A 26,765-nucleotide genomic window follows, 5' to 3' on the forward strand; every position below is an offset into this window, starting at 1 on the left:
CACACATAGACAGTCTTAACACAATGTGGTGTACACACACACATAGACAGTCTTAACACAATGTGGTGTACACACACACACACACACAGACAGTCTTAACACAATGTGGTGCACACACACACACACATAGACAGTCTTAACACAAAGTAAATCACGACGTTTCGGGAGCAACACAAGCGTCCATCATCAGGTGGACGAGCATGGAACGTCGTGATTTACTTTATTTTATTTTCTACCCACGTGACTTTACCGAAAGAACCAAAGAGTATGGATTCCTGTAGTCACGAAAGCTTCAAATCCAGACAGTCTTAACACAGTGCACTTCGCCTAGACACGTGTAGGGTACACGCTTGTACAGAGCTGCTGAGCAAAGACCAAGCGGTCTGCCACAGCGCTGCCACAGCGCTGCCACAGCTGTCCTAGATGGAAGAGTTCAAGAGGTCACTTGAGTGACGTGGTTATGACGAGAGCGTCGGGGAAACGAGGCGCTGGGAGGTCAATCCCAAAGTGGAGCAGCGCGTGGAGCGAAGGTGAAAGTGTGGTGACCCACGCAGAGTTGGCGAGCGTGTGGGTCGAGTGGGTGAGTGAGTGGGTGAGTGGGTTGGTGAGTGGGTTGGTGAGTGGGTGGGTGAGTGGGTTGGTGAGTGGGTGGGTGAGTGGGTTGGTGAGTGGGTTGGTGAGTGAGTGGGTGAGTGGGTGGGTGAGTGGGTGGGTGAGTGGGTTGGTGAGTGGGTGGGTGAGTGGGTGAGTGGGTTGGTGAGTGGGTGGGTGAGTGAGTGGATGAGTGGGTGGGTGAGTGGGTGGGTGAGTGGGTGGGTAAGTGGGTGAATGGGTTGGTGAATGGGTGGGTGAGAGGGTGAGAGGGTGAGTGGGTGGGTGAGTGAGTGGGTGAGTGGGTTGGTGAGTGGGTTGGTGAGTGGGTGGGTGAGTGGGTTGGTGAGTGGGTTGGTGAGTGGGTGGGTAAGTGGGTGGGTGAGTGGGTGGGTGAGTGGGTGAATGGGTTGGTGAATGGGTGGGTGAGAGGGTGAGAGGGTGAGTGGGTGGGTGAGTGAGTGGATGGGTGAGTGGGTGAGTGGGTGAGTGGGTGAGTGAGTGGGTGAGTGGGTTGGTGAGTGGGTGGGTGAGTGGGTGGGCGAGTGGGTTGGTGAGTGGGTTGGTGAGTGGGTGGGTGAGTGGGTTGGTGAGTGGGTGGGTGAGTGGGTGGGTGAGTGGGTGAATGGGTTGGTGAATGGGTGGGTGAGAGGGTGAGAGGGTGAGTGGGTGGGTGAGTGAGTGGGTGAGTGGGTTGGTGAGTGGGTTGGTGAGTGGGTGGGTGAGTGGGTTGGTGAGTGGGTTGGTGAGTGGGTGGGTGAGTGGGTTGGTGAGTGGGTGGGTGAGTGGGTGGGTGAGTGGGTTGGTGAGTGGGTGGGTGAGTGGGTGGGTGAGTGGGTGGGTGAGTGGGTGGGTGAGTGGGTTGGTGAGTGGGTTGGTGAGTGGGTGGGTGAGTGGGTGGGTGAGTGGGTGAATGGGTTGGTGAATGGGTGGGTGAGAGGGTGAGAGGGTGAGTGGGTGGGTGAGTGGATGGGTGAGTGGGTGAGTGGGTGAGTGAGTGGGTGAGTGGGTTGGTGAGTGGGTTGGTGAGTGGGTGGGTGAGTGGGTGGGTGAGTGGGTTGGTGAGTGGGTGGGTGAGTGGGTGGGTGAGTGGGTGGGTGAGTGGGTGAATGGGTTGGTGAATGGGTGGGTGAGAGGGTGAGAGGGTGAGAGGGTGGGTGAGAGGGTGAGTGGGTGGGTGAGTGAGTGGATGGGTGAGTGGGTGAGTGGGTGAGTGAGTGGGTGAGTGGGTTGGTGAGTGGGTTGGTGAGTGGGTGGGTGAGTGGGTGAGTGGGTTGGTGAGTGGGTGGGTGAGTGGGTGGGTGAGTGGGTGGGTGAGTGGGTGGGTGAGTGGGTGAATGGGTTGGTGAATGGGTGGGTGAGAGGGTGGGTGGGTGAGTGGGTGGGTGAGTGAGTGGGTGAGTGGGTTGGTGAGTGGGTTGGTGAGTGGGTGGGTGAGTGGGTTGGTGAGTGGGTTGGTGAGTGGGTGGGTGAGTGGGTGGGTGAGTGGGTGGGTGAGTGGGTGAATGGGTTGGTGAATGGGTGGGTGAGAGGGTGAGTGAGTGGATGGGTGAGTGGGTGAGTGGGTGAGTGAGTGGGTGAGTGGGTTGGTGAGTGGGTGGGTGAGTGGGTTGGTGAGTGGGTTGGTGAGTGGGTGGGTGAGTGGGTGGGTGAGTGGGTGGGTGGGTGAGTGGGTGGGTGAGTGAGTGGGTGAGTGAGTGGGTGAGTGGGTTGGTGAGTGGGTGGGTGAGTGGGTTGGTGAGTGGGTGGGTTGGTGGGTGAGTGAATGGGTGAGGGAATGGGTGAGTGGGTTGGTGAGTAGGTTGGTGAGTGGGTTGGTGAATGGGTGGGTGAGAGGGTGGGTTGGTGGGTAAGTGGGGGAATGGTTGGGTGAGTGAATAGGTGAGTGAGTGGGTGGGTGAGTGAATAGGTGAGTGAGTGGATGGGTGAGTGAGTGGGTGGGTGAGTGAATAGGTGAGTGGATGGGTGAGTGAGTGAGTGGGTGAGTGGGTTGGTGAATGGGTGGGTGAGTGGGTGGGTGAGTGGGTGGGTTGGTGGGTGAGTGGGGGAATGGTTGGGTGGTGAATAGATGAGTGAGTGGGTGGGTGAGTGAATATGTGAGTGAGTGAATAGGTGAGTGAGTGGATGGGTGAGTGAGTGGGTGGGTGGGTGAGTGAATAAGTGAGTGAGTGGATGGTTGAGTGAGTGGGTGAGTGTTTGGCTTTGTGAGTGGGTGGGTGAGTGTGTGGGTGGATTGGTGGGTGGGTGAGTGGGTGGGTGGGTGGGTGGGTGAGTGGGTGGGTGAGTGGGTGGGTGAGTGGGTGGGTGAGTGAGGGGTTGGGTTGGTGGGTGGGCGAGTGATTTGGTGAGTGAGTGGGTGGGTGAGTGGGTGAGTGAATAGGTGAGTGGGTGAGTGGGTGGGTGGGTGAGTGGGTGAGTGAATAGGTGAGTGGGTGAGTGGGTGGGTGGGTGACTGAGTGAGTGAGTGTTTGGGTTGGTGAATGGGTGGGTGAGTGGGTGGGTTGGTGGGTGAGTGGGGGAATGGTTGGGTGAGTGAATAGGTGAGTGAGTGGATGGGTGAGTGAGTGGATGAGTGTTTGGGTTGGTGAGTGGGTAGGTGAGTGAGTGGATGGGTGAGTGAGTGGGTGAGTGGGTTGGTGAGAGGGTGGGTTGGTGGGTGAGTGGGGGAATGGTTGGGTGAGTGAATAGGTGAGTGAGTGGGTGGGTGAGTGAATAGGTGAGTGAGTGGATGGGATAGTGAGTGGATGAGTGTTTGGGTTGGTGAGTGGGTGGGTGAGTAAATAGGTGAGTGAGTGGATGGGTGAGTGGGTGAGTGTTTGGGCTGGTGAGTGGGTGGGTGAGTGTGTGGGTGGATTGGTGGGTTAGTGAGTGAGTCAATAGGTGAGTGGGTGGGTGAGTGAGTGGGTGAGTGTTTGGGTTGGTGGGTGGGTGGGTGAGTGAATAGGTGAGTGATTGAGTGAGTGGGTGAGTGAGTGGATGAGTAGCGAGTGGAGTGTGTTGTGACCTGCAGTGTAGTCGTGGACAGCGTGCAACAGTCAGCCTGGTCGACCAAGTCCTAAGCATGAATGGTTGTATCGGTGAACGCGATTGTAGGTAACAGTAACCATGGTACTGGTGTGCACACACACACACCTGAACAAACACGCACGGAAGCACGGGCTATTACAATTCTCTCATAGCTCGTCTCAGCCAGCAGTGGATATTCCACATTCCCACGACGGAAACCAGTCCATCCGGCACCAACAGTCGTGCTCGTTTTATCTCGCCCAGTGATATTGTTACTACATATAATAAGTGACGATGATGATGAGGACGTTTCAGTGTGCGGGAGCGACGTGGATGGTTACGTCGCTATATACTAGACACTACTATACACTACACACTATACTATACACTAAACTACTATACACTACACTACTATACACTACACTACTATACACTACACTACTATACACTACACTACTATACACTACACTACTATACACTACACTACTATACACTACACTACTATACACTACACTACTATACACTACACTACTATACACTACACTACTATACACTACACTATACACTACACACTATACTATACACTAAACTACTATACACTACACTATACACTAAACTACTATACACTACACTACTATACACTATTATACACTACGCTACTATACACTACACTACTATACACTACACTACTATACACTACACTACTATACACTACACTACTATACACTACACTACTATACACTACACTACTACACACTACACTACTATACACTACACTATACACTACTACACACTACACTACTATACACTACACTACTATACACTACTATACACTACACTACTATACACTACACTACTACACACTACACACTACTATACACTACACTATACACTACTACACACTACACTACTATACACTACACTACTATACACTACACTATACACTACTACACACTACACTACTATACACTACACTATACACTACTATACACTACACTACTATACACTACACTACTATACACTACACTACTATACACTACTACACACTACACTACTATACACTACACTACTACACACTACACACTACACTACTATACACTACACTATACACTACTACACACTACACTACTATACACTACACTACTACACACTACACTACTATACACTACACTACTATACACTACACTACTATACACTACACTACTATACACTACACTACTATACACTACTACACACTACACTACTATACACTACACTACTACACACTACACTACTATACACTACACTACTATACACTACACTATACACTACTACACACTACACTACTATACACTACACTACTATACACTACACTATACATTACTACACACTACACTACTATACACTACACTACTACACACTACACTACTATACACTACACTACTACACACTACACTACTATACACTACACTATACACTACTATACACTACACTATACACTGCACTACTGTACACTACTATATACTACTACTTTGCCCGGGTGAAAAATATATTTCTTAAAAACCGTGCATATATATACACAGATACTAAGGTATTGTCAAAGCCCGGTGGGCTGTTTGTACATTTCTCCACCAACAAATATATAAGAGGCTTTCACAAGTCCAAAAAGTTGTAGAAAGTGTTGGGTAAATAGTTGATGTCAAAAGGTTTCCGAAAATTGCGGTCTCCCCCCCCCCCCCTCAAAAAATATCTTTACCCTCAAACGTCGTAATGTGTTGTTTTATTTTGATTTATTATTTTATTTTTAGACGTGACTTAACCGAAAAGAACCAAAGAATAATTCCTGCAGTCACGAAAGCTCCCAAATTAAGATTAAATATCTTTACCCCTCGTAGGTATATATACTAACAACACCTTACATACAACAGAGGAAGTGGTATCTATTGACTCTGTAGTAGTATCTACTGACTGTACCGTAGTATCTACTGAGCCAGTAGTAGCTACTGCCTGTGTAGTAGTATTTAGTGACTGTAATAACTACTGACCATAGTAGTATTTACTGGGCCTACAGTAGTATCTACCGACTATATACTCGTAACGACTAACTGTATAGTATCTGCTGACTCTATAGTTGTATCCACTGACTATAGTAGTAACTACAAAATCTATAGCAGTATCTACTCACTCTATAATAGTATCTACTGACTCTAGTAGCTACTCACCGTGGTAGTATGTACTGACTGTATAGTAGTATATACTGACTGTAGCAGTATTGACTGACTGTAGCGGTATATACTGACTGTTTTAGTATTTACTATAGCGGTATCTACCAACTCGATAGCAGTATCTACTATCGCTACAGCAGTGCATACCGACTGAGGTCGTACCTGCTATCACTACAGCAGTGCATACTGCTGTGGTGGTACCTGTTATGATGACAGCAGTGCATATTGTGGTGGAACCTGCTATGATTACAGCAGTGCATACTGCTGTGGTGGTATCTGCTATGATGAGAGGAGTACATATTGTGGTGGTGGCACTCACAACCGCCACTCACCCTCACCACTCACCCTCACCACTCACCCTCACTACTCACCACTCATCCTCACCAATCACACCCTCAACAATCACCACTCACCCTCCCCACTCACCCTCACCACTCAACCTCACCCTCACCACTCACCCACACCCTCACCACTCACCCACACCACCACCACTCACCCACACCACCGCCACTCACCCACACCACCGCCACTCACCCACACCACCGCCACTCACCCACACCACCGCCACTCACCCACACCACCGCCACTCACCCACACCACCGCCACTCACCCACACCACCGCCACTCACCCACACCACCGCCACTCTCCCCCTCGCCACTCTCCCCCTCACCACATGTTAAGGGCGATCCTAAAGGAATCTACAACCTTCGATGATTCCTTTGCGCGATTCAAAGAATCGATTCCTGGCGCATAGGAGGTTTCCATTTTTAATTACAGAGTTTTATTTTCATTGTTATGTTATGTTTTAAAGTTTTCAGGAGTTTTTAATTATATTTTAGCCCCGGTCAACGCCGGATATTTCCCATTCGTAGCAGTTTATATCAACTCTATAACCAACTAATATTAAACGGAAATAAGGCGATTCTAAATGAATCTACAACCTTCGATTCCTTTTCGCGATTCAGAGAATCGATTCTTGGCGCGGTCGGGTTTAGAGTTTTAATTACACAGTTGTATTTTCATTGGGATGTTATGTTTTAAAGTTTTCAGAAGATTTTAAATGTATTTTTCCCCCGGGCAACGCTGGGTATATCGAGTTTATACCACAAAGTCGACGCCTGACAGACTTGCGTGTCGAGGCCTAGTACCGTGCAGAGCCTCCGGCCTCGCCTAGATTGCCCACCCGGCTGAGGCTGGGTACTGGGGCCGTTAACCCCCCCCCCCGCGCTACAATAATACTGTCTAATCTCTATAATTTTATTATCTACCGACCCTATAATAGTAATTGCACACATTGGGGTGGGGGGGAGTGAAGAGGACGTGAAACTTTGATGAATTTACCTCAGAGTCGCGTGTTAATGCGTGCGCATATTTTTAACGGAAATTAAAAATGGCGTCCACCCCGCAGCGAAGTTGTTGCTACCCGTTGCCAGGGGCAACCGCCGTGGTCCGCGCCGGTCGGCGATATTAAATAAATAAAGCTTTAAATATATAAATAAAGAGAAATCGCACTAAATCGATAATCGGGCCGATTTAAAGTTTAGAGACGAAAAATCGGAAATGCCTAAGTTTACCGCGGGGCCGGGGGCGTGCCCACCTGCAAAATTTAATCTCGGCGAACCCCACGGTCCGAGAGCTACATCCCCCGCAAGGGAGCGTACGCAGACGGACGGACAGACAGATAGACAGACAGATAGACAGACAGACAAAAAATGAATTATATAGGTTAGATACACTACACTACTGTACACTACACCACTATACACGACACTACTATACACTACACTACTATACACTACACTACTATACACTACACTACTATACACTACTATACACTACACTATACACTACACACTACTATACACTACACTATACACTACACTATTATTCACTACACTGTACGCCACGACACACTACACTGTACACTACTGCACACTACTGTACACCACACTGTACATTACTGTACACTACACTGTACACTACTGTACACTACACATTTTACCCCACCAAAGACAAAGCTCCCCCCCCACCCCGTGTAGGCTGTGCCAGGCTCTAGGGGCAAGTGCTGTGTTAGTAGTAGCCAGTAGACACAGACAAAGCTCCCCCAGGTAGCCTCTAGCAGGGCCGTAGGGGCAAGTGCTGTTGGCGAGTCCCAGCAGCGAGGGGGTGGGTGGCCAGCGACCACAGCCGTGCTAGGGACTCATTTGAGGCCCAGTCTACCTAGAGGAGGTCCAGCGGACGGTTCGGTAAATCGTCGACAGCGAGCGAACCTGCCACACTACCGCTCCCCATACACAACAACAACTACAACAACAACCAACAACAACAACTTTGAACGCGCGCAAACGACCGTGAGGTTGTGGGTTTTAAACTGTTAAACATTGAGTCGTCTCGCGGCTTGAACACGAAACGCAACAACAAAGTTTATTCGCGAAGAGAGAAAATGTTTCGCGTTACCAGCGGCCGCCTCCGTTGCCATTTCCGCGTCTATTTATAGAGGAGCGGTGGCGGTAGTGGTGAGGTTGCTCCACACGCGGCAACACCCCCCCACCCACCACCATCTCCCCCACCCCCCACACCCACCACCATCTCCCCCACCCCCCCCCACCCACCACCATCCACCCCCCCCACCCACCACCATCCACCCCCCCCACCCACCACCATCCCCACCCCCCCCCACCCACCACCATCCCCCCCACCCACCACCATCACCCCCACCCACCACCATCCCCATCCCCCCCACCCACCCCCATCCCCCACCCACCCCCACCTCCACCACCCCCCCCCACCTCCACCACCCCCCCCACCATCACCCTCCCCCACTACACCACCCCCACCGCCACCCACCGCACCCCACCCCCTCCACCAACACCCCCACCGCCAACCCCCCAGGCCAACCCCACCACCACCACCCCCACCACCACAACCCCCACCCCCTCCACCACCACACACCCCCACCTACACACACCCCTACACACACACACCCCCACCTACACACACCCCTACACACAACAACCGCCATTCGCCACTAAGTGGCGGTGACGTCACCACGACGCTTGTGCCAGGCCACGTGCACCTTGAGGCCACGTGAAGTGTCGAACGCCCGCTGGCAGGAGGTCACGGGGCAGACCCAGGTGCCACGGGTCGACTGACCGAGATGACCGAGATGACTGGCTGATGCACCACCTGTGCCCCCTACTGTGCCAACTTGCTGTGCTTGAGCCACCCGGCGCTCCGCTCGTTGTTGTGAGCGTCGCTCCTCCGCCCTCCGTTGTTGTTGGAGGGCGACTGCCTCCAACTGCCCAGTAGCGTCCTTCACGAGCCTCCTCCACTGAGGCCGATCTTGACACCGCTGGTACCAGTCATCGGCAAGTCCACTCAGCTCCACGTCCTCCTGTACCACATCACTCCATCTCTTCTCTAGCCCGTGCCGCGCCCGTTTAGCCCCCTCGATCCGGCCGAACAAAAGCTGTTTAGGCATGCGGTGGCTGGGCATGCGGGCTACATGACCCAGCCAACGCAGCCTTGCCTGCCGGAGGAGCTCACTGATGGGACTTTGCCCAGATCTTTCAAGGACTTGTGAGCTCCTCACACAATCCAGCCTGGTCAAACCCAGGATGGATCGTAGGCAGGCCAGCCTAAATGTTTCCAACCGGCGAAGATGCTCCACTAGGGGGGTCCACGTTTCGCAAGCGTAGAGAAGGGAGGGAATGACCGTGGCCGAGAAGACCTGAAGCTTCGTGCGGAGCGACAGACCAGGTAGCTTCCACACAGCGTTACGCAACCGATGAAAAGATATTGCCGCTCGACTGATTCGGAGTGAGACCTCTGCTGATAAACTGGAGCTGGTCATGAGCACACTGCCCAGGTATGGGAAACTCTCTACTCTCTCCACAACTGCCCCATCACCGATTGGGAGTTGTGGGGGCGGAGTGCCCGATGGTACAAAATACCCAGGCAGGTGCTTAGTTTTGGTGGGGCTGATGGTAAGGCCCCACCTCTTAGTGGCACACTCCAGCCTCAGCAGCAGCGTCTCCAACTCCTCTTCTGAATGAGCAGCTATTACCAAATCATCGGCATACATAACGTGGTTGACCAATAGGGAGCCATCCCTTGATCGCACCCGGGCGTCGATCAGCCTCCCATTATATCTGTACCAAATGGTAATTCCCCCGGTACAGCTATTGAAGGCTTCACGAACTACGCAGTCGAAATAGATGTTAAATAATGTGGGAGCCAGAGGACATCCCTGTCGCACCCCAAGGTGTACAGGGAAAGGCTCCGACTCCCGGCCACGTAGTTTTACCCGGGCCCGCTCACCATCATGAAGGTCCTTAATGATCGTGAGCAGAGGGTCAGGGACTCCGAAAGCACGAAGAACAACCCAGAGCCCAGTCCTACTGATGGTATCATAGGCCTTGACCAGGTCAATAAAGCAGAGATGTAGGTCTTTTTGGAATTCCCTACACCTCTGCTGTAGCAGACGGACAGAAAATATGGCATCTGTGCAGGACCGCCCTTTCCTGAAACCACATTGGGGCTCCGCAAGCCTCTCCTCAGCATGCCTAGCAAGGCGATGTTGAATAATCCTTGCCAGGACCTTACCCGGCACACTGAGGAGTGAGATGCCCCTGTAGTTGTTACAGTCTGTGCGGTCCCCCTTCTTAAAGAGGGGGACCACCAGGGCATCCTTCCAGTCCTGCGGAACCCGTCCAGTGGTCCAGACTGTTGTTATGATGTCATATAGGGCAGTCTGTGCACAAACGCCACCCTCCCTCAGCATTTCGCCTGGGAGATCATCTCTGCCCGGTGCCTTCCCTGGTCTCAGACTCCGGATCGCCCTCAGTACTTCCTCAACAGCCGGTACCTCAGCCAGCCACTCACAGGGGGTGACCTCTTCCAATATTTGAGGCACCGCAGCCTCAGCAGGGTTATCCCCACTTTGTGCCATGATGTTTTCCTGGCTGAGAGATTTTCCCTCCCCCAGGACCTCACAGAAATGCTCAGCAAATCTGCAAACCTGTTCCTGGGGGTCGGAGATTGGATCACCGTTTTTTCCTCTAATGATGGTAATAGGTGTGGCGCTGCAGGTTACTTTTTTGATGGAGTTAAATAGTGATTTGTGATCGCGGGCCACTGAGGCAGACTCCATCTCCTCAGCAACCCGCGACCACCACCCATCCTTACAGCGCCTTACGGCTCTCCGAACCTCCGAGCGAAGGCTGCGGTAAACCTCCTCATTCTCTGACGTGGGATGCTGTAGGCGATGAGAGTGGGCCTGTCGCTTTTTCTCAATTAACCTGAACACCTCCTCCGTCAGCCAGGGTTCCCGGGGAGGTCTGGACCGCGTACCCAAAGCAGCCATTGCAGCTGCATGAGTCACAGTCTTAAACCTCGCCCATTTACCCTCGACATCAGGTGGAGTGGGGGACGATGCCAACCCCAGCTGCAAGCGATGATGAAATTCTCGCTTGCAACTTTCATCAGCTAACTTAGACCAGGCCACTTTTGGTTGGAATGGGATCCTGGGTGTACACCCACCACCGGAGTGGAAGAATGGCAGGCGCATCTTACAGATGACTAGTCGATGGTCAGAGGGCAGATCAGCTCCACGGTAGGTCCTGGTGTCAAGGACATGGGCTCGCATCCGCTGGTCCGTCACTACGTAGTCCAGCAGATGTTCTTGCTTGGACCCGGCATGCATCCATGATGTTGTGTGGATGCGCCGATGCCGGAAGAGCGTGTTGGTAATTACAAGCCCATGGGCTGCACAGAAATCTAGCAGCCTCCTACCGTTGTTATTGAGCTGATCTGGCCCATGCCTTCCAATCACTCCAGACCAGGTGCCAGCATCATGACCAACTCGGGCATTGAAGTCACCCAACAAGATGACTCTGTCCCGAGTGGCCACTTTAGCCAGCACCTGTGACAGTAGGTCATAGAAAGCGTCTGACTCATCGGCTTTGCCTGCATCCCTCCACGGATGTTCGTCTTCGGTGGGGGCATAAGTAACCACGACCACCACTCCTCGCCTCTGGTTGATGGGAAGGCGAGCCCAAAGTATCCTGGGGCTTACAGCTTCCCACACCTCACCGCCACGCTCCCACGCCCCCTTCATTCTTTTGTTCAGAAGAAGAGCCACACCCTGTTGTTTGGCAGTCTCCTGCCCCGAGTAGAGGACTGTCCACCCCTCATGGTGGCAGGAGCCAGAACCGGTCCACCGGACCTCCTGAATGCCACAGAGATCCAGGCGGTACCGGTCCAGCTCCCGACAGAGGAGTGGCAGCCTCTCCTCCGCAGTGAGCGTTCGAACATTCCACGTGGCCATCCGCAATGGTTTTTCGTTGTTTCTGGAGGAGCCCCGAGGGTTAAAATTCAATCTCCTGGCTCCGCCAAATGGGGTTTGGCCAGGAGACGTCATAAAAGCCTGACCCCCCGGGGCCTCCGGCACAAGCTTATTAATTACAGGTTTATGTTTACTTCGTAGTTTAGTGGTGGTTAATTGAAGGTGGAGGGGTTACCAGCCCCTCGCACCCGTCCAGAGCCCCCGTTTAGCCACTGTGGTGGTCACAGACGCCATGAGGGGAGAGGCCAATGGGCATTGGCCCTCCCCCCACAGCACTGCCCACGACAGTGTTGCCCGTCCGGCACCGCGAGGAGGTAGGAGGTTGTTTTGCCGGACACACACCCCTACACACACCCCCACCTACACACACCCCTACACACACACACCCCCACCTACACACCCCTACCCAATATGGCGGCGGGGAAGTCGACTTCGCCCTCCCGCCCGGACGCGGTCACGGACGCGCGACGTCATCGTGACGTCACGCCGAGCCGACCAATGGCGAAGCGCGACCCCCGGACACTTCAGCCGGAATCAGCTGTTCGACACGTGCGCGTGTGTGTGTCTGTGTGTCACTCAACGCAACGCGCTCCCTAACAAATCCTTGCCCTCCTCCTCCTCCCCCGTCAACCTTTAACTGTCTGCAAGCCACGCAATGTCGCCACGCTGAGCCCGGGCGCGGCGGCACAGATTTTGATGAATTCGCCGCTCGTTGCCGCCAAAGCGCTCGGGGCCTCGGGTCGGGCCGTGAGAAGCCTGCGTTGCCTGAAAAGCCTGCGGCGATTGAGCAGCGGGACGCGGCGAGACGCGCAGCCTCGAAGCGCTGCGGCGTCGTGGGCGGCGGCGGCGTCTCGCCTCGCCAATAAGTTCCCGAGCGCCGCCGAGATGAACGCGGGCCCCGCTTCGACTCCAGGCTCACAGCCGACCCTGAAGCACCTGAAGAGCAGAGACAAGAGGCGCACGGCCGGCGCTGTGTATGCCCTCACACACACGCCGTCCTCGGTCTTCCTGCAGGCGAGTGGTGGTGCATGGTCCTGGGGGGGGGGGGGGGTCCTCGGGGGGGGGGGGTCCTCGGTGGGGGGGGGTGTCCTCAGGGGGGGGTCCCCTACTGCCCTCGGGGGGTGTCCCCTACTGTCCTCGGGGGGGGGGGGTCCCCTACTGCCCTCAAGGGGGGGGGGTCCCCTACTGCCCTCAGGGGGGGGGTCCCCTACTGCCCTCAGGGGGGGTCCCCTACTGCCCTCGGGGGGGGGGTCCCCTACTGCCCTCAAGGTGGGGGGTCCCCTACTGCCCTCAGGGGGGGGGGTCCCCTACTGCCCTCGGGGGGGGGGGGTCCCCTACTGCCCTCGGGGGGGGGGTCCCCTACTGCCCTCAAGGGGGGGGGGGGTCCCCTACTGCCCTCAAGGGGGGGGGTCCCCTACTGCCCTCGGGGGGGGGGTCCCCTACTGCCCTCAAGGGGGGGGGGTCCCCTACTGCCCTCAGGGGGGGGGGTCCCCTACTGCCCTCAGGGGGGGGTCCCCTACTGCCCTCGGGGGGGGGGTCCCCTACTGCCCTCAAGGGGGGGGGGGTCCCCTACTGCCCTCGGGGGGGGGGTCCCCTACTGCCCTCAAGGGGGGGGGTCCCCTACTGCCCTCAAGGGGGGGGGGTCCCCTACTGCCCTCGGGGGGGGGGGGTCCCCTACTGCCCTCAAGGGGGGGGTCCCCTACTGCCCTCAGGGGGGGGGGTCCCCTACTGCCCTCAGGGGGGGGTGTCCCCTACTGTCCTCGGGGGGGGGGGGTCCCCTACTGCCCTCGGGGGGGGTCTCCTACTGCCCTCAGGGGGGGGTCCCCTACTGCCCTCAGGGGGGGGGTCCCCTACTGCCCTCAGGGGGGGGGGTCCCCTACTGCCCTCAGGGGGGGGGTCCCCTATTGCCCTCAGGGGGGGGGGTCCCCTACTGCCCTCGGGGGGGGTCCCCTACTGCCCTCAGGTGGGGGTCCCCTACTGCCCTCAGGGGGGGTCCCCTACTGCCCTCAGGGGGGGGGTCCCTTACTGCCCTCGGGGGGTCTCCTACTGCCCTCAGGGGGGGTCCCCTACTGCCCTCAGGGGGGGTCTCCTACTGCCCTCAGGGGGGGTCCCCTACTGCCCTCAGGGGGGGTCTCCTGCCCTCAGGGGGGGGTCCCCTACTGCCCTCAGGGGGGGTCTCCTACTGCCCTCAGGGGAGGTCCCCTACTGCCCTCAGGGTGGGTCTCCTACTGCCCTCAGGGGGGGTCCCCTACTGCCCTCAGGGGGGGTCTCCTACTGCCCTCAGGGGGGGTCCCCTACTGCCCTCAGGGGGGGGGTCCCCTACTGCCCTCGGGGGGGGGGGGTCCCTTACTGCCCTCAGGGGGGGTCTCCTGCCCTCAGGGGGGGTCCCCTACTGCCCTCAGGGGGGGTCTCCTACTGCCCTCAGGGGAGGTCTCCTACTGCCCTCAGGGGGGGTCCCCTACTGCCCTCAAGGGGGGGGGGGGTCCTCTTGGTCTCCCTGGTCTCCCTGGTCCGAGGACAAAGGGGATCGACAACCCGCGGAGCCGCATGCAAGGGAGGTGGGGGGGGGGCCTCTTTCGAGGGACTGCGTCGTGACCATTGCCCACTGATGATGGCCCAGCCACCGTCACTCTCTCTAGACGAGGTCGTGGTGGTGATCGCCACACACACACAGTGCGTGCATTGGCGGCTCTTGAAATTCTAACACTTATATGGGACTATATCGTTTTCAATGGAAAAAGGAGGGGATAATAGTACGCTGTTAACATGATAACAAATGTAATGTTAATACACAATAAAGGTTTTTGGGTGAGATCGCGAAAATATAATTGTGTCGTTGAAACCCGCCACCACCCGACACAGCCAACTAGTAAGGGTTGTCACGGAAACAGAACGTGGCCAATTCGTCACTCGTACAGCACTAGTGTGTAGTAGTGTAGTGTATAGTGTAGTGCATGGTGTAATAGTGTAGTGTATAGTAGTGTATAGTAGTGTAATGCATAGTGTAGTGTATAGTAGTGTGTAGTGTATACTAGTACAGCACTAGTGTATAGTGTAGTGTGTAGTAGTGTAGTATATAGTAGTGTAGTATATAGTAGTGTAGTGTATTGTAAAGTGTTTAGTGTAGTGTTTAGTGTAGTGGATAATGTATAGTGTAGTGTATAGTGTATTATTCTAGTACAGCACCACCGGTGTGTTGGAGAGCCAAGCCACAACATTTACAAAGTTAATCGCTTCAAAACGTCAAAGATTCTCCCACTAAACCATAATTGTCAACGCGTGCCTGGAATCTTCTCCAGGTGGTCTCCTATCGTGGAATTGTTGACAAATTCTCAGAAGTGTTACAACATTTTTTTTATTAAGCAACCCCGTATAGAGGGTTGGGCTGCTTGGACACTTAAGACAAGTTCCCTGTGCATGCAAATCTTCAATTGGCACGGTGAGCGATGGAGGATGATGATGAGTGATGCATGTGGCACGGGAAGATACATTAATGGTTGATGACTAAAATAACTTAACGCATTTTTTTTATTTACCAGGTAAGCCCCCGCTGAGCTAGAAAGCAGCTCTTTTTCAAGAAGTGACCTGGCTATCTAAAATGATGGCGCAACTAAGGGGCATATGTGCGTGGACATTTATTGCAGCCAAATACTCTAAACGCGTGATATAGATTCTGAACGTGAAGGGGAAAACCGGAGGACCCTGAGAAAATCCACGCGACCACGGGAAGAGAGAGAGACACGCAAACTACAAATATACAGCAGACGTCAGGGTTGCGATTGAACCCACGACCGCCTGCATACCAGGCGAGGTAGTTAACATCTCCTAGCCACCGTGATGCTGATGAGAGAGAGACACGCAAACTCCAAATACACAGCAAACGTCTTGGTCAGGATCGAACCCACGACCTCCTGTATACCAGGCGAGGTAGTTAACATCTCCTAGCCACCGTGATGATGATGAGAGAGAGACACACAAACTCCAAATACACATCAAACGTCTTGGTCGGGATCAAACCCACGACCTCCTGTATACCAGGCGAGGTATCGATTTAAAGCTTTCGTGACTGCAGGGATTCATCTTCTTGGTTCTTTCGGTAAAGTCACGTAGAAGGGAAATAATAAAATAATAAAAATAAAACATAAAATAATTCTCACGACGTTTCGGCCACAACGCAAGCAGCCGTCCTCAGGTGAAGACCAGGTCTGTCGGGGAGACAGCGTCTGAGACAGCGTCTGTCTCCCCGACAGATATATGTTTTATTTTTATTATTTCCCTTCTACATGACTTTACCGAAAGAACCAAGAACACCAGGCGAGGTAGTTAACATCTCCTAGCCACCGCGAGGTGAGTGAGAGGGGGTTCAGTATTAGAGATGTTGGAGAGAAGATGTCTGGGAGTCGTGGAGATGGTGTTAGAGACATGACAGATGAGTGATACATGTGTAGTGACTGACTCTGGTTTATTAACACGGCCTGACAGTGAACACTTAGTGACTACGGTTCCCAGTCAGGACAGCCGGTAGACTGCCTGACTGGTGACGGTGAAGATTCCAGCGGCACAACGGGACCCCGCTCCACACGACAGCCCTGAGCTCCCCTCCCAGGGCCCCTCTTTTACTGCCAGCGTGGCCTGGCTCCGCTCCCGGCCACGCCCCCTTCTGGAACCTTCCAGCGGGTTCTCGATGTGACCCTTCCGTGACCTTTCCCCTACATCCCTCTCTGGTCTATCACGTGGCCTGCTGTCAGTGAGGGCTGCTGTGAGCTGCAGATCCCCTTCCCTGCCAGCAGGCAGCGCTATGCTGCTACGTGGCCGACTCTATGTCACTACACATGTCCTGTATGTTGAACTTCTTTCGCACCGTGCGTAGCCAACCATGATAACACGAGTAGTGATGCGTCCTGTCCAAGCCCACTTTCATTGTTACAAAACTCAATGTGGTCTCGGTAGACGACACGGGAGAAAGCGATAGAGGCAGACAGGCGGAGGTACACACATAAATACATTGTTACAGAAGCGTGGACACAGAGACATACACAGACACTCACGGCCCCTATAAACATAACAAGCTCCCTCTCCTCGACCCCATCCTCACCATCGTTCCCCAAGTACAGAGTCACAATTCCCTCACCGCCACGGTCGTATCGATTTTTTCTCTCCGGGTCCTCCGGTTTTAACCCCTCCACGTTTAGAAAAGCAGCGTTTAAATTGTCATTGACTATTTTGCTGCGAAACATTTCCACGCGATAAGCCACTGCTTTGAGTTATCGTTTGTGGCCAGGTCGCTTCTAAAAAAAGAGAAGCTAATAGCTCAGTGGGCTTTACCTGGTAAGATAAGAAAAAAACACATTTATTTGTATATTTTATGAAGTGATTTATTTGCATTTCCTATACTTTGCACTGTTATCGTGTTTTTCTATTTGTTGTTCTGACCTGCCTCTACTGGACATCGTTAACACAAGAGCTTCATAGCTCATCGGATTTTTCTCTCTGTATAAATGAATGTTCTGATTATAACTTCCTCGCTTGTCAATCTGTCCGCCCAGGTGGTGAACTCTGGACAGAGGGGGTCCGGACCAGCACTCTTCTTGTTCTCGGACTTCAACAGGTGACACCAACACTGCCCTGCCCCCATCTACCCTCTACCCAGTGGCTTCATTGGGCCACGCTGGCTAGGAGATGTTAACTACCTCGCCTGGTACACAGGAGGTCGTGGGTTCGATCCCGACCTTTGACACCTGCTGTATATTTGGAGTTTGCGGTGTTTCTCTCTCATCATCATCACGGTGGCTAAGAGATGTTAACTACCTCGCCTGGTACACAGGAGGTCGTGGGTTTGATCCTTACCCTGACGCCTGCTACTGTATATTTGTTTTCAGGCTTGCTTGCTGTGCCATCGTACTCGCAGCACCACGTTTTCTTTTTCTTTTGGACCACTCATTGATATGCTAATTTTTTCTAACCCCCCTCCCTCTCTCTGCCTCCGCCCCCCCTCTGTCTATTTAAGGCCACCCCACAGAGACGATCACCCCTCTCTGTCACCTGTGTTGCTCTCGCTATGTATGTATCTTGTGATATCTGTCTGCTAATATGTCTGTCTATAGTTTTCTGGTTAGATATTATGTCGCTATTTCATTATACCTGATGATGATTGCTTGTGTTGCAATCGAAACGTCGTATTCTATTATTTAATTTAATTTATTATTTTATCTTTAGACGTGACTTAACCGAAAGAACCAAATAATAATTCCTGCAGTCACGAAAGTTCTAAAATTAAGATTGAACCACTTCTACGGGGAAGTTTTAAGCTTATCTTTTTTCTCTCTCTCTGGCGACTTGTTTTCTCTGCCTGTGTCCTCTTTAGAATGTTCACACTTAAATTCTAACTTAGCAATCTTTGAAATACGTAATCAACCAGGCTATGCGTTAATTGTGTGTTGACCGACCCTCTGTGTTGTATTACATTACATTTCGATATTTTACTAGGTTATTTAATTTTAGTGTGTCTTTCTCCTGATTTTCAGGCTTGCTTGCTGTGCCATCGTACTCGCAGCACCACGTTTTCTTTTTCTTTTGGACCACTCATTGATATGCTAATTTTTTCTAACCCCCCTCCCTCTCTCTGCCTCCGCCCCCCCTCTGTCTATTTAAGGCCACCCCACAGAGACGATCACCCCTCTCTGTCACCTGTGTTGCTCTCGCTATGTATGTATCTTGTGATATCTGTCTGCTAATATGTCTGTCTATAGTTTTCTGGTTAGATATTATGTCGCTATTTCATTATACCTGATGATGATTGCTTGTGTTGCAATCGAAACGTCGTATTCTATTATTAAATTTAATTTATTATTTTATCTTTAGACGTGACTTAACCGAAAGAACCAAATAATAATTCCTGCAGTCACGAAAGTTCTAAAATTAAGATTGAACCACTTCTACGGGGAAGTTTTAAGCTTATCTTTTTTCTCTCTCTCTGGCGACTTGTTTTCTCTGCCTGTGTCCTCTTTAGAATGTTCACACTTAAATTCTAACTTTGCAATCTTTGAAATACGTAATCAACCAGGCTATGCGTTAATTGTGTGTTGACCGACCCTCTGTGTTGTATTACATTACATTTCGATATTTTACTAGGTTATTTAATTTTAGTGTGTCTTTCTCCTGATTTTCAGGCTTGCTTGCTGTGCCATCGTACTCGCAGCACCACGTTTTCTTTTTCTTTTGGACCACTCATTGATATGCTAATTTTTTCTAACCCCCCTCCCTCTCTCTGCCTCCGCCCCCCCTCTGTCTATTTAAGGCCACCCCACAGAGACGATCACCCCTCTCTGTCACCTGTGTTGCTCTCGCTATGTATGTATCTTGTGATATCTGTCTGCTAATATGTCTGTCTATAGTTTTCTGGTTAGATATTATGTCGCTATTTCATTATACCTGATGATGATTGCTTGTGTTGCAATCGAAACGTCGTATTCTATTATTTAATTTAATTTATTATTTTATCTTTAGACGTGACTTAACTGAAAGAACCAAATAATAATTCCTGCAGTCACGAAAGTTCTAAAATTAAGATTGAACCACTTCTACGGGGAAGTTTTAAGCTTATCTTTTTTCTCTCTCTCTGGCGACTTGTTTTCTCTGCCTGTGTCCTCTTTAGAATGTTCACACTTAAATTCTAACTTAGCAATCTTTGAAATACGTAATCAACCAGGCTATGCGTTAATTGTGTGTTGACCGACCCTCTGTGTTGTATTACATTACATTTCGATATTTTACTAGGTTATTTAATTTTAGTGTGTCTTTCTCCTGATTTTCAGGCTTGCTTGCTGTGCCATCGTACTCGCAGCACCACGTTTTCTTTTTCTTTTGGACCACTCATTGATATGCTAATTTTTTCTAACCCCCCTCCCTCTCTCTGCCTCCGCCCCCCCTCTGTCTATTTAAGGCCACCCCACAGAGACGATCACCCCTCTCTGTCACCTGTGTTGCTCTCGCTATGTATGTATCTTGTGATATCTGTCTGCTAATATGTCTGTCTATAGTTTTCTGGTTAGATATTATGTCGCTATTTCATTATACCTGATGATGATTGCTTGTGTTGCAATCGAAACGTCGTATTCTATTATTTAATTTAATTTATTATTTTATCTTTAGACGTGACTTAACCGAAAGAACCAAATAATAATTCCTGCAGTCACGAAAGTTCTAAAATTAAGATTGAACCACTTCTACGGGGAAGTTTTAAGCTTATCTTTTTTCTCTCTCTCTGGCGACTTGTTTTCTCTGCCTGTGTCCTCTTTAGAATGTTCACACTTAAATTCTAACTTAGCAATCTTTGAAATACGTAATCAACCAGGCTATGCGTTAATTGTGTGTTGACCGACCCTCTGTGTTGTATTACATTACATTTCGATATTTTACTAGGTTATTTAATTTTAGTGTGTCTTTCTCCTGATTTTCAGGCTTGCTTGCTGTGCCATCGTACTCGCAGCACCACGTTTTCTTTTTCTTTTGGACCACTCATTGATATGCTAATTTTTTCTAACCCCCCTCCCTCTCTCTGCCTCCGCCCCCCCTCTGTCTATTTAAGGCCACCCCACAGAGACGATCACCCCTCTCTGTCACCTGTGTTGCTCTCGCTATGTATGTATCTTGTGATATCTGTCTGCTAATATGTCTGTCTATAGTTTTCTGGTTAGATATTATGTCGCTATTTCATTATACCTGATGATGATTGCTTGTGTTGCAATCGAAACGTCGTATTCTATTATTTAATTTAATTTATTATTTTATCTTTAGACGTGACTTAACCGAAAGAACCAAATAATAATTCCTGCAGTCACGAAAGTTCTAAAATTAAGATTGAACCACTTCTACGGGGAAGTTTTAAGCTTATCTTTTTTCTCTCTCTCTGGCGACTTGTTTTCTCTGCCTGTGTCCTCTTTAGAATGTTCACACTTAAATTCTAACTTAGCAATCTTTGAAATACGTAATCAACCAGGCTATGCGTTAATTGTGTGTTGACCGACCCTCTGTGTTGTATTACATTACATTTCGATATTTTACTAGGTTATTTAATTTTAGTGTGTCTTTCTCCTGATTTTCAGGCTTGCTTGCTGTGCCATCGTACTCGCAGCACCACGTTTTCTTTTTCTTTTGGACCACTCATTGATATGCTAATTTTTTCTAACCCCCCTCCCTCTCTCTGCCTCCGCCCCCCCTCTGTCTATTTAAGGCCACCCCACAGAGACGATCACCCCTCTCTGTCACCTGTGTTGCTCTCGCTATGTATGTATCTTGTGATATCTGTCTGCTAATATGTCTGTCTATAGTTTTCTGGTTAGATATTATGTCGCTATTTCATTATACCTGATGATGATTGCTTGTGTTGCAATCGAAACGTCGTATTCTATTATTTAATTTAATTTATTATTTTATCTTTAGACGTGACTTAACCGAAAGAACCAAATAATAATTCCTGCAGTCACGAAAGTTCTAAAATTAAGATTGTATATTTGGAGTTTATGTGTCTCTCTCTCTCATCATCATCACGGTGGTTAGGAGATGTTAACTACCTTGCCTGGTGTACAGGAGGTCGTGGGTTCGATCCCGACCCTGATGCCTGCTGTATATTTGGAGTTTGCGTGTCTCTCTCTCCCCGTAGTCGCGTGGATGTTTCTCCACGTTTGGAAACATCAACGTTGGGAAACACGGATGCCAGAAATTTGCACGTGATAACCCACTTTCGTCGAGCTATCATTTGTGGTCCAGGTCGCTTCTGAAAAAGAGCTACATAGCTCAGTGGGCCTTTCCTGGTAAAATAAAAAAAAGAGTTAATCGTTTTTTTAAATAGATGGTAGATGCCATAGTGGCGAAATGTTACCACCCTCGCCTGGTATGCAGGAGGTCGTGGGTTTGATCCCGACCCTGACATCTGTATATTTGGAGTTTGCGTGTCTCTCTCCCAATGGCTGTATGAGTTTTTTTCTGGGTCCTCTGCTTTTCCTCTCCACAATTAGAAATGGCATACTTTGAGAGTATTTGGCTGCTGTAAATGTCCACTTGACAAGCCACGTGGTCGAGCAATTGTTTGTGGCCGTATAGGTCAGTGGGCCTTACCGGGTAAAATAAAGAAAAAAAAACAGTTGAGATTAATTTAACACGTAGGCTTTCGCGACCATTATTATTCATAATATTAGGTTTTTGGGTTAGATCGCGTTATTTAGAAATGTGTCGTAACCCTCCACCACCCGACACAGCCAAACAGTAAAAAATGTGTCACATTTTTCAAAGGACAAAATAATTCACTTCTTTAGCCCACCGGTGTGTTGAAGAGAAAATGAACAGCATTTTTTTATTTGAGTAGTTCGACGTTTCGCTGATAATTACAATCAGCTTCATCGGGCAAGAATGGTGAAGCGCTCCTGTTGCTCCCGGTCTTAAATAGAGCAGCATCAGGGTGACGTCATCATTTAATTCAATCTGGTGCAGTGATTCGAGGCAAAGAGGGGGAGGCTATGGTAATTATATATTCTTAGGTTTTTTCGGTAAAGTCACGTAGGTAAAACATTAAAATTAATAAAAGTAAAATAAAAATCACGACGTTTCGGAGGCAACACAAGCTTCCGTCTTCAGGTGGAACCGTCACAGCCACGACAGCTGTATCAAGTAGCTGTCGTGGCTGTGACGGTTTAATCTGAAGACGGAAGCTTGTGTTGCCTCCGAAACGTCGTGATTTTTATTTTTATTTTACTTTTATTAATTTTAATGTTTTACCTACGTGACTTTACCGAAAAAACCTAAGAATATGAATCCTTGCAGTCACGAAAGCTTCAAATCTAGAATGTAATTATATAGATTGGTAATCATTCAATTGTTATTCATTGCTATTTGTTTCCCTTATAAGGAATTGTAATAGTTTTGATTAGTTTAGTTTCATCGTCCAGTGCAGATGCCCACACAAAGAAAGAACAAGAAACCATTTGGGATGTTGCGGTGTTGCGGTGACACCCTCTGTGTTGGACAACGGCTCACAGAAGCGGATGTCGCAGAACTACCGCTTGAGATCCCTTTGAGGTGGCGCTCTGCTCCACACAGAGTAGAGGGGAAGGAACGTTGCCGCCTGCTCCGTGTGACCATCAAAGCAACATTTTAATTCCCAATTAAAGGGCAGAACCGGGGGGGGGGGGGTTTACATGCTTTTATTTAACTCGCTTCGTCTGTTGCATCCTCAAAAAATAAATCTTGTAACTCAATTTTTACACACTTCCCAATGTGATATCGACTGCGGACCTGGTATGGGTATGTCATACTGATGACAACACGATATTCTGTCATAAAAAATCCAAAACATTTATTTTAAAACTTTTTACACGCTTTTATTTAACTTACTGTGTGTGTTGTCGTATCCAAAAATCTTGTAACTCAATTTCAACCGTATTCCCAATGTCGTATCGACTGCAATCTTAATATAGCTATGTCATACTGATGACAACACGATATTCTATCATTGAAAATTTAAAAATAAATAATTTTAAGCAATATTTTTAACGGCTCTAATTATCCACGCTCAACTGACGTTGCCTGTAAATCACCACGTGGTCCCTGACGTCATGGCAAGCCTCGGGGAGCCACGCCCAGGGGCGGGGGGTGTGGAAGGAGGGGGGAGGGGCGATGGGGGAAGGGGGCAGGGGAAGGGGCAGCTCGGACAGTACATTTCATTAAAGCGTGTTTATTAAATCCTTTATATTAAGTTCGCGTGCTTGCTTGCTTGCGTGCTTGCTTGCTTGTTTGCAAGCTTGCTTGCTTGCTTAGGACCGTGCAAATCTTTCGGTCGTTTTTTAACCCACTTCCTGTGATCCAATCGAGCTGACATTTTCCACACAGACTCGTTGTGCGTGACAATTAATGTTCGTGAAATTTTTTTTCCAAAATTTTACACTTTTTAGGACAAAAATATTATATTTAATTACCAATTGCTTAATGGTGCAATGCAATCATCTGACTCATAGGTGGCAGCCATCTCAAGCCAGAGGACGAGAGGACTCTAGCCGCCACGCACATAAAGGATTTATAGTGAAAAACTTTGTTTTTACGGGTTATACTTATTTTAAAGTATTTTAAAATATTTTATTTGTTGCGTAGTCATCGTTGACCGAGCTGAGACCACCAACTTGCGAGAACACGGCCGAGTCGTGGCAGAAACCCCGATCGGACCCCAGGATTCTTGCCCAGCCCCCTCGTTACCAGTGCAGCGTCCCGCTTGCCCTGATCCCCGTGTGTTTGTCGTTCGCTTTGTGCCGCGTAGATATCTCTTCAACTGTGGAGAAGGGGTCCAGAGGGTGATGATGGAACACAAGTAAGTGTCCTCTCTGTGCTAATTGGTTTTTTACCCTTTTATCTGGCAACAAAACTGACACCTTTTTTTTACAAGGAGTCATGTTTGCATAGACCACAATACCTGCAGTCATTATGCAAACAAAAAACATAACTCTGATAATGTATGCACTGTCCTTGAAGTTGTTTGGTCCACACCCGTTTTCACATCTGGTGATGATCGCTTGTGTTGCAATAGAAACGTCGTGATAATTTTATAGTTTTATTTTTATTATTTTGTTATTTTCCTTCTTCGTGACTTCACCGAAAGAACCAAGAATATGATAGCAAATTCTCAGAAGTGTTAAAAACATTTTTGACGCACCCTGTATCTTGTCGATGTGTTTGTGTGCTAGCGATAGCGCAGCGTTTAGCAAACTGCGCTACGAACCCGGTGACCCGAGTTCGATTCCCGCTCATGGCCAACACCAGTGACGATTGTCTGAACCGGTCCTGGACTTCCTCTAGGTCGACCCAGCCTCAAATGTGTACCTGGTGTGGTGTCTAAACTGCACCACTGGGGAGACAAAGGCGGCCGGGAGTGGAGTTTGCCACCCATCCCCTCGTGTACTGGGTTGGCCTTCATAGATGCTCGCTAAAAGAACTTGGCCCGACATTTTGTTAAGGCTATACGGGGGGTCTTTGTCTTTTTGTGTGTGTCTTATGATTTCCTCATCCCATGTTTAGGCTCAAAATGTCTCGGCTTGACAAGATTTTCTTCACGAGGATGAGCTGGAACAACGTGGGAGGACTTTCTGGTAAATATGGCATCTTCTGGAGCCGAGTCTCGAGACGCTGAGACCCGATCTCCTGGAGCCGAGTCTCAAGACTCTGAGACCCGATCTCCTGGAGCCGAGTCTCAAGACTCTGAGACCCGGTCTCCTGGAGCCGAGTCTCAAGACTCTGAGACCCGGTCTCCTGGAGCCGAGTCTCAAGACTCTGAGACCCGGTCTCCTGGAGCCGAGTCTCAAGACCCTGAGACCCGGTCTTCTGGAGCCGAGTCTCGAGACGCTGAGACCCGGTCTCCTGGAATCCGAGTATCAAGACCCTGAGACCCGGTCTCCTGGAGCCGAGCCTCAAGACACTGAGACCCGGTCTTCTGGAGCCGAGTCTCAAGACCCTGAGACCCGGTCTCCTGGAGCCGAGTCTCAAGATCCTGAGACCCGGTCTCCTGGAGCCGAGTCTCAAGACCCCGAGACCCGGTCTCCTGGAGCCGAGTCTCAAGACACTGAGACCCGGTCTCCTGGAGCCGAGTCTCAAGACTCTGAGACCCGGTCTCCTGGAGCCGAGTCTCAAGACCCTGAGACCCGGTCTCCTGGAGCCGAGTCTCGAGGCCCTGAGACCCGGTCTCCTGGAGCCGAGTCTCAAGGCCCTGAGACCCGGTCTCCTGGAGCCGAGTCTCGAGGCTCTGAGACCCGGTCTCCTGGAGCCGAGTCTCAAGGCCCTGAGACCCGGTCTCCTGGAGCCGAGTCTCGAGGCCCTGAGACCCGGTCTCCTGGAGCCGAGTCTCGAGGCCCTGAGACCCGGTCTCCTGGAGCCGAGTCTCAAGACTCTGAGACCCGGTCTCCTGGAGCCGAGTCTCAAGACTCTGAGACCCGGTCTCCTGGAGCCGAGTCTCAAGACCCTGAGACCCGGTCTCCTGGAATCCGAGTATCAAGACCCTGAGACCCGGTCTCCTGGAGCCGAGCCTCAAGACACTGAGACCCGGTCTTCTGGAGCCGAGTCTCGAGACGCTGAGACCCGGTCTCCTGGAATCCGAGTATCAAGACCCTGAGACCCGGTCTCCTGGAGCCGAGCCTCAAGACACTGAGACCCGGTCTCCTGGAGCCGAGTCTCAAGACCCTGAGACCCGGTCTCCTGGAATCCGAGTATCAAGACCCTGAGACCCGGTCTCCTGGAGCCGAGCCTCAAGACACTGAGACCCGGTCTCCTGGAATCCGAGTATCAAGACCCTGAGACCCGGTCTCCTGGAGCCGAGTCTCAAGACACTGAGACCCGGTCTCCTGGAGCCGAGTCTCAAGATCCTGAGACCCGGTCTCCTGGAGCCGAGTCTCAAGACCCCGAGACCCGGTCTCCTGGAGCCGAGTCTCAAGACACTGAGACCCGGTCTCCTGGAGCCGAGTCTCAAGACTCTGAGACCCGGTCTCCTGGAGCCGAGTCTCAAGACCCTGAGACCCGGTCTCCTGGAGCCGAGTCTCGAGGCCCTGAGACCCGGTCTCCTGGAGCCGAGTCTCGAGGCTCTGAG

General features: G+C 50.8%; 3 protein-coding genes across 3 annotated transcripts in view; 1 reads left to right on the forward strand and 2 right to left on the reverse strand.

Annotated features, from left to right (window-relative positions):
- Positions 1–8,349, reverse strand: part of LOC144950597 (ankyrin repeat domain-containing protein 40-like) — a 35,117-nt gene extending 26,768 nt beyond the window's left edge. Inside the window, exon 1 of the mRNA XM_078880751.1 lies at positions 8,260–8,349. Within this exon, the coding sequence (XP_078736877.1) occupies positions 8,260–8,281 (22 nt within the window). The 5' untranslated portion in view covers positions 8,282–8,349. The remainder of the gene's footprint in view (positions 1–8,259) is intronic.
- Positions 1–26,765, reverse strand: part of TBC1D24 (TBC1 domain family member 24) — a 525,632-nt gene that overhangs the window by 277,640 nt on the left and 221,227 nt on the right. The gene's annotated exons all lie outside the window — the stretch shown is intronic.
- Positions 12,575–26,765, forward strand: part of ELAC2 (elaC ribonuclease Z 2) — a 54,689-nt gene continuing 40,498 nt past the window's right edge. The window contains exons 1-4 of the mRNA XM_078880743.1: positions 12,575–13,162; positions 17,695–17,756; positions 24,453–24,503; positions 25,208–25,278. Of these exons, the coding sequence (XP_078736869.1) occupies positions 12,845–13,162; positions 17,695–17,756; positions 24,453–24,503; positions 25,208–25,278 (502 nt within the window). The 5' untranslated portion in view covers positions 12,575–12,844. The remainder of the gene's footprint in view (positions 13,163–17,694; positions 17,757–24,452; positions 24,504–25,207; positions 25,279–26,765) is intronic.

This window comes from Lampetra fluviatilis, chromosome 58 (assembly GCF_964198595.1).
Source record: "Lampetra fluviatilis chromosome 58, kcLamFluv1.1, whole genome shotgun sequence".
In the NCBI taxonomy this organism is placed as follows: Eukaryota; Metazoa; Chordata; class Hyperoartia; order Petromyzontiformes; family Petromyzontidae; genus Lampetra; species Lampetra fluviatilis.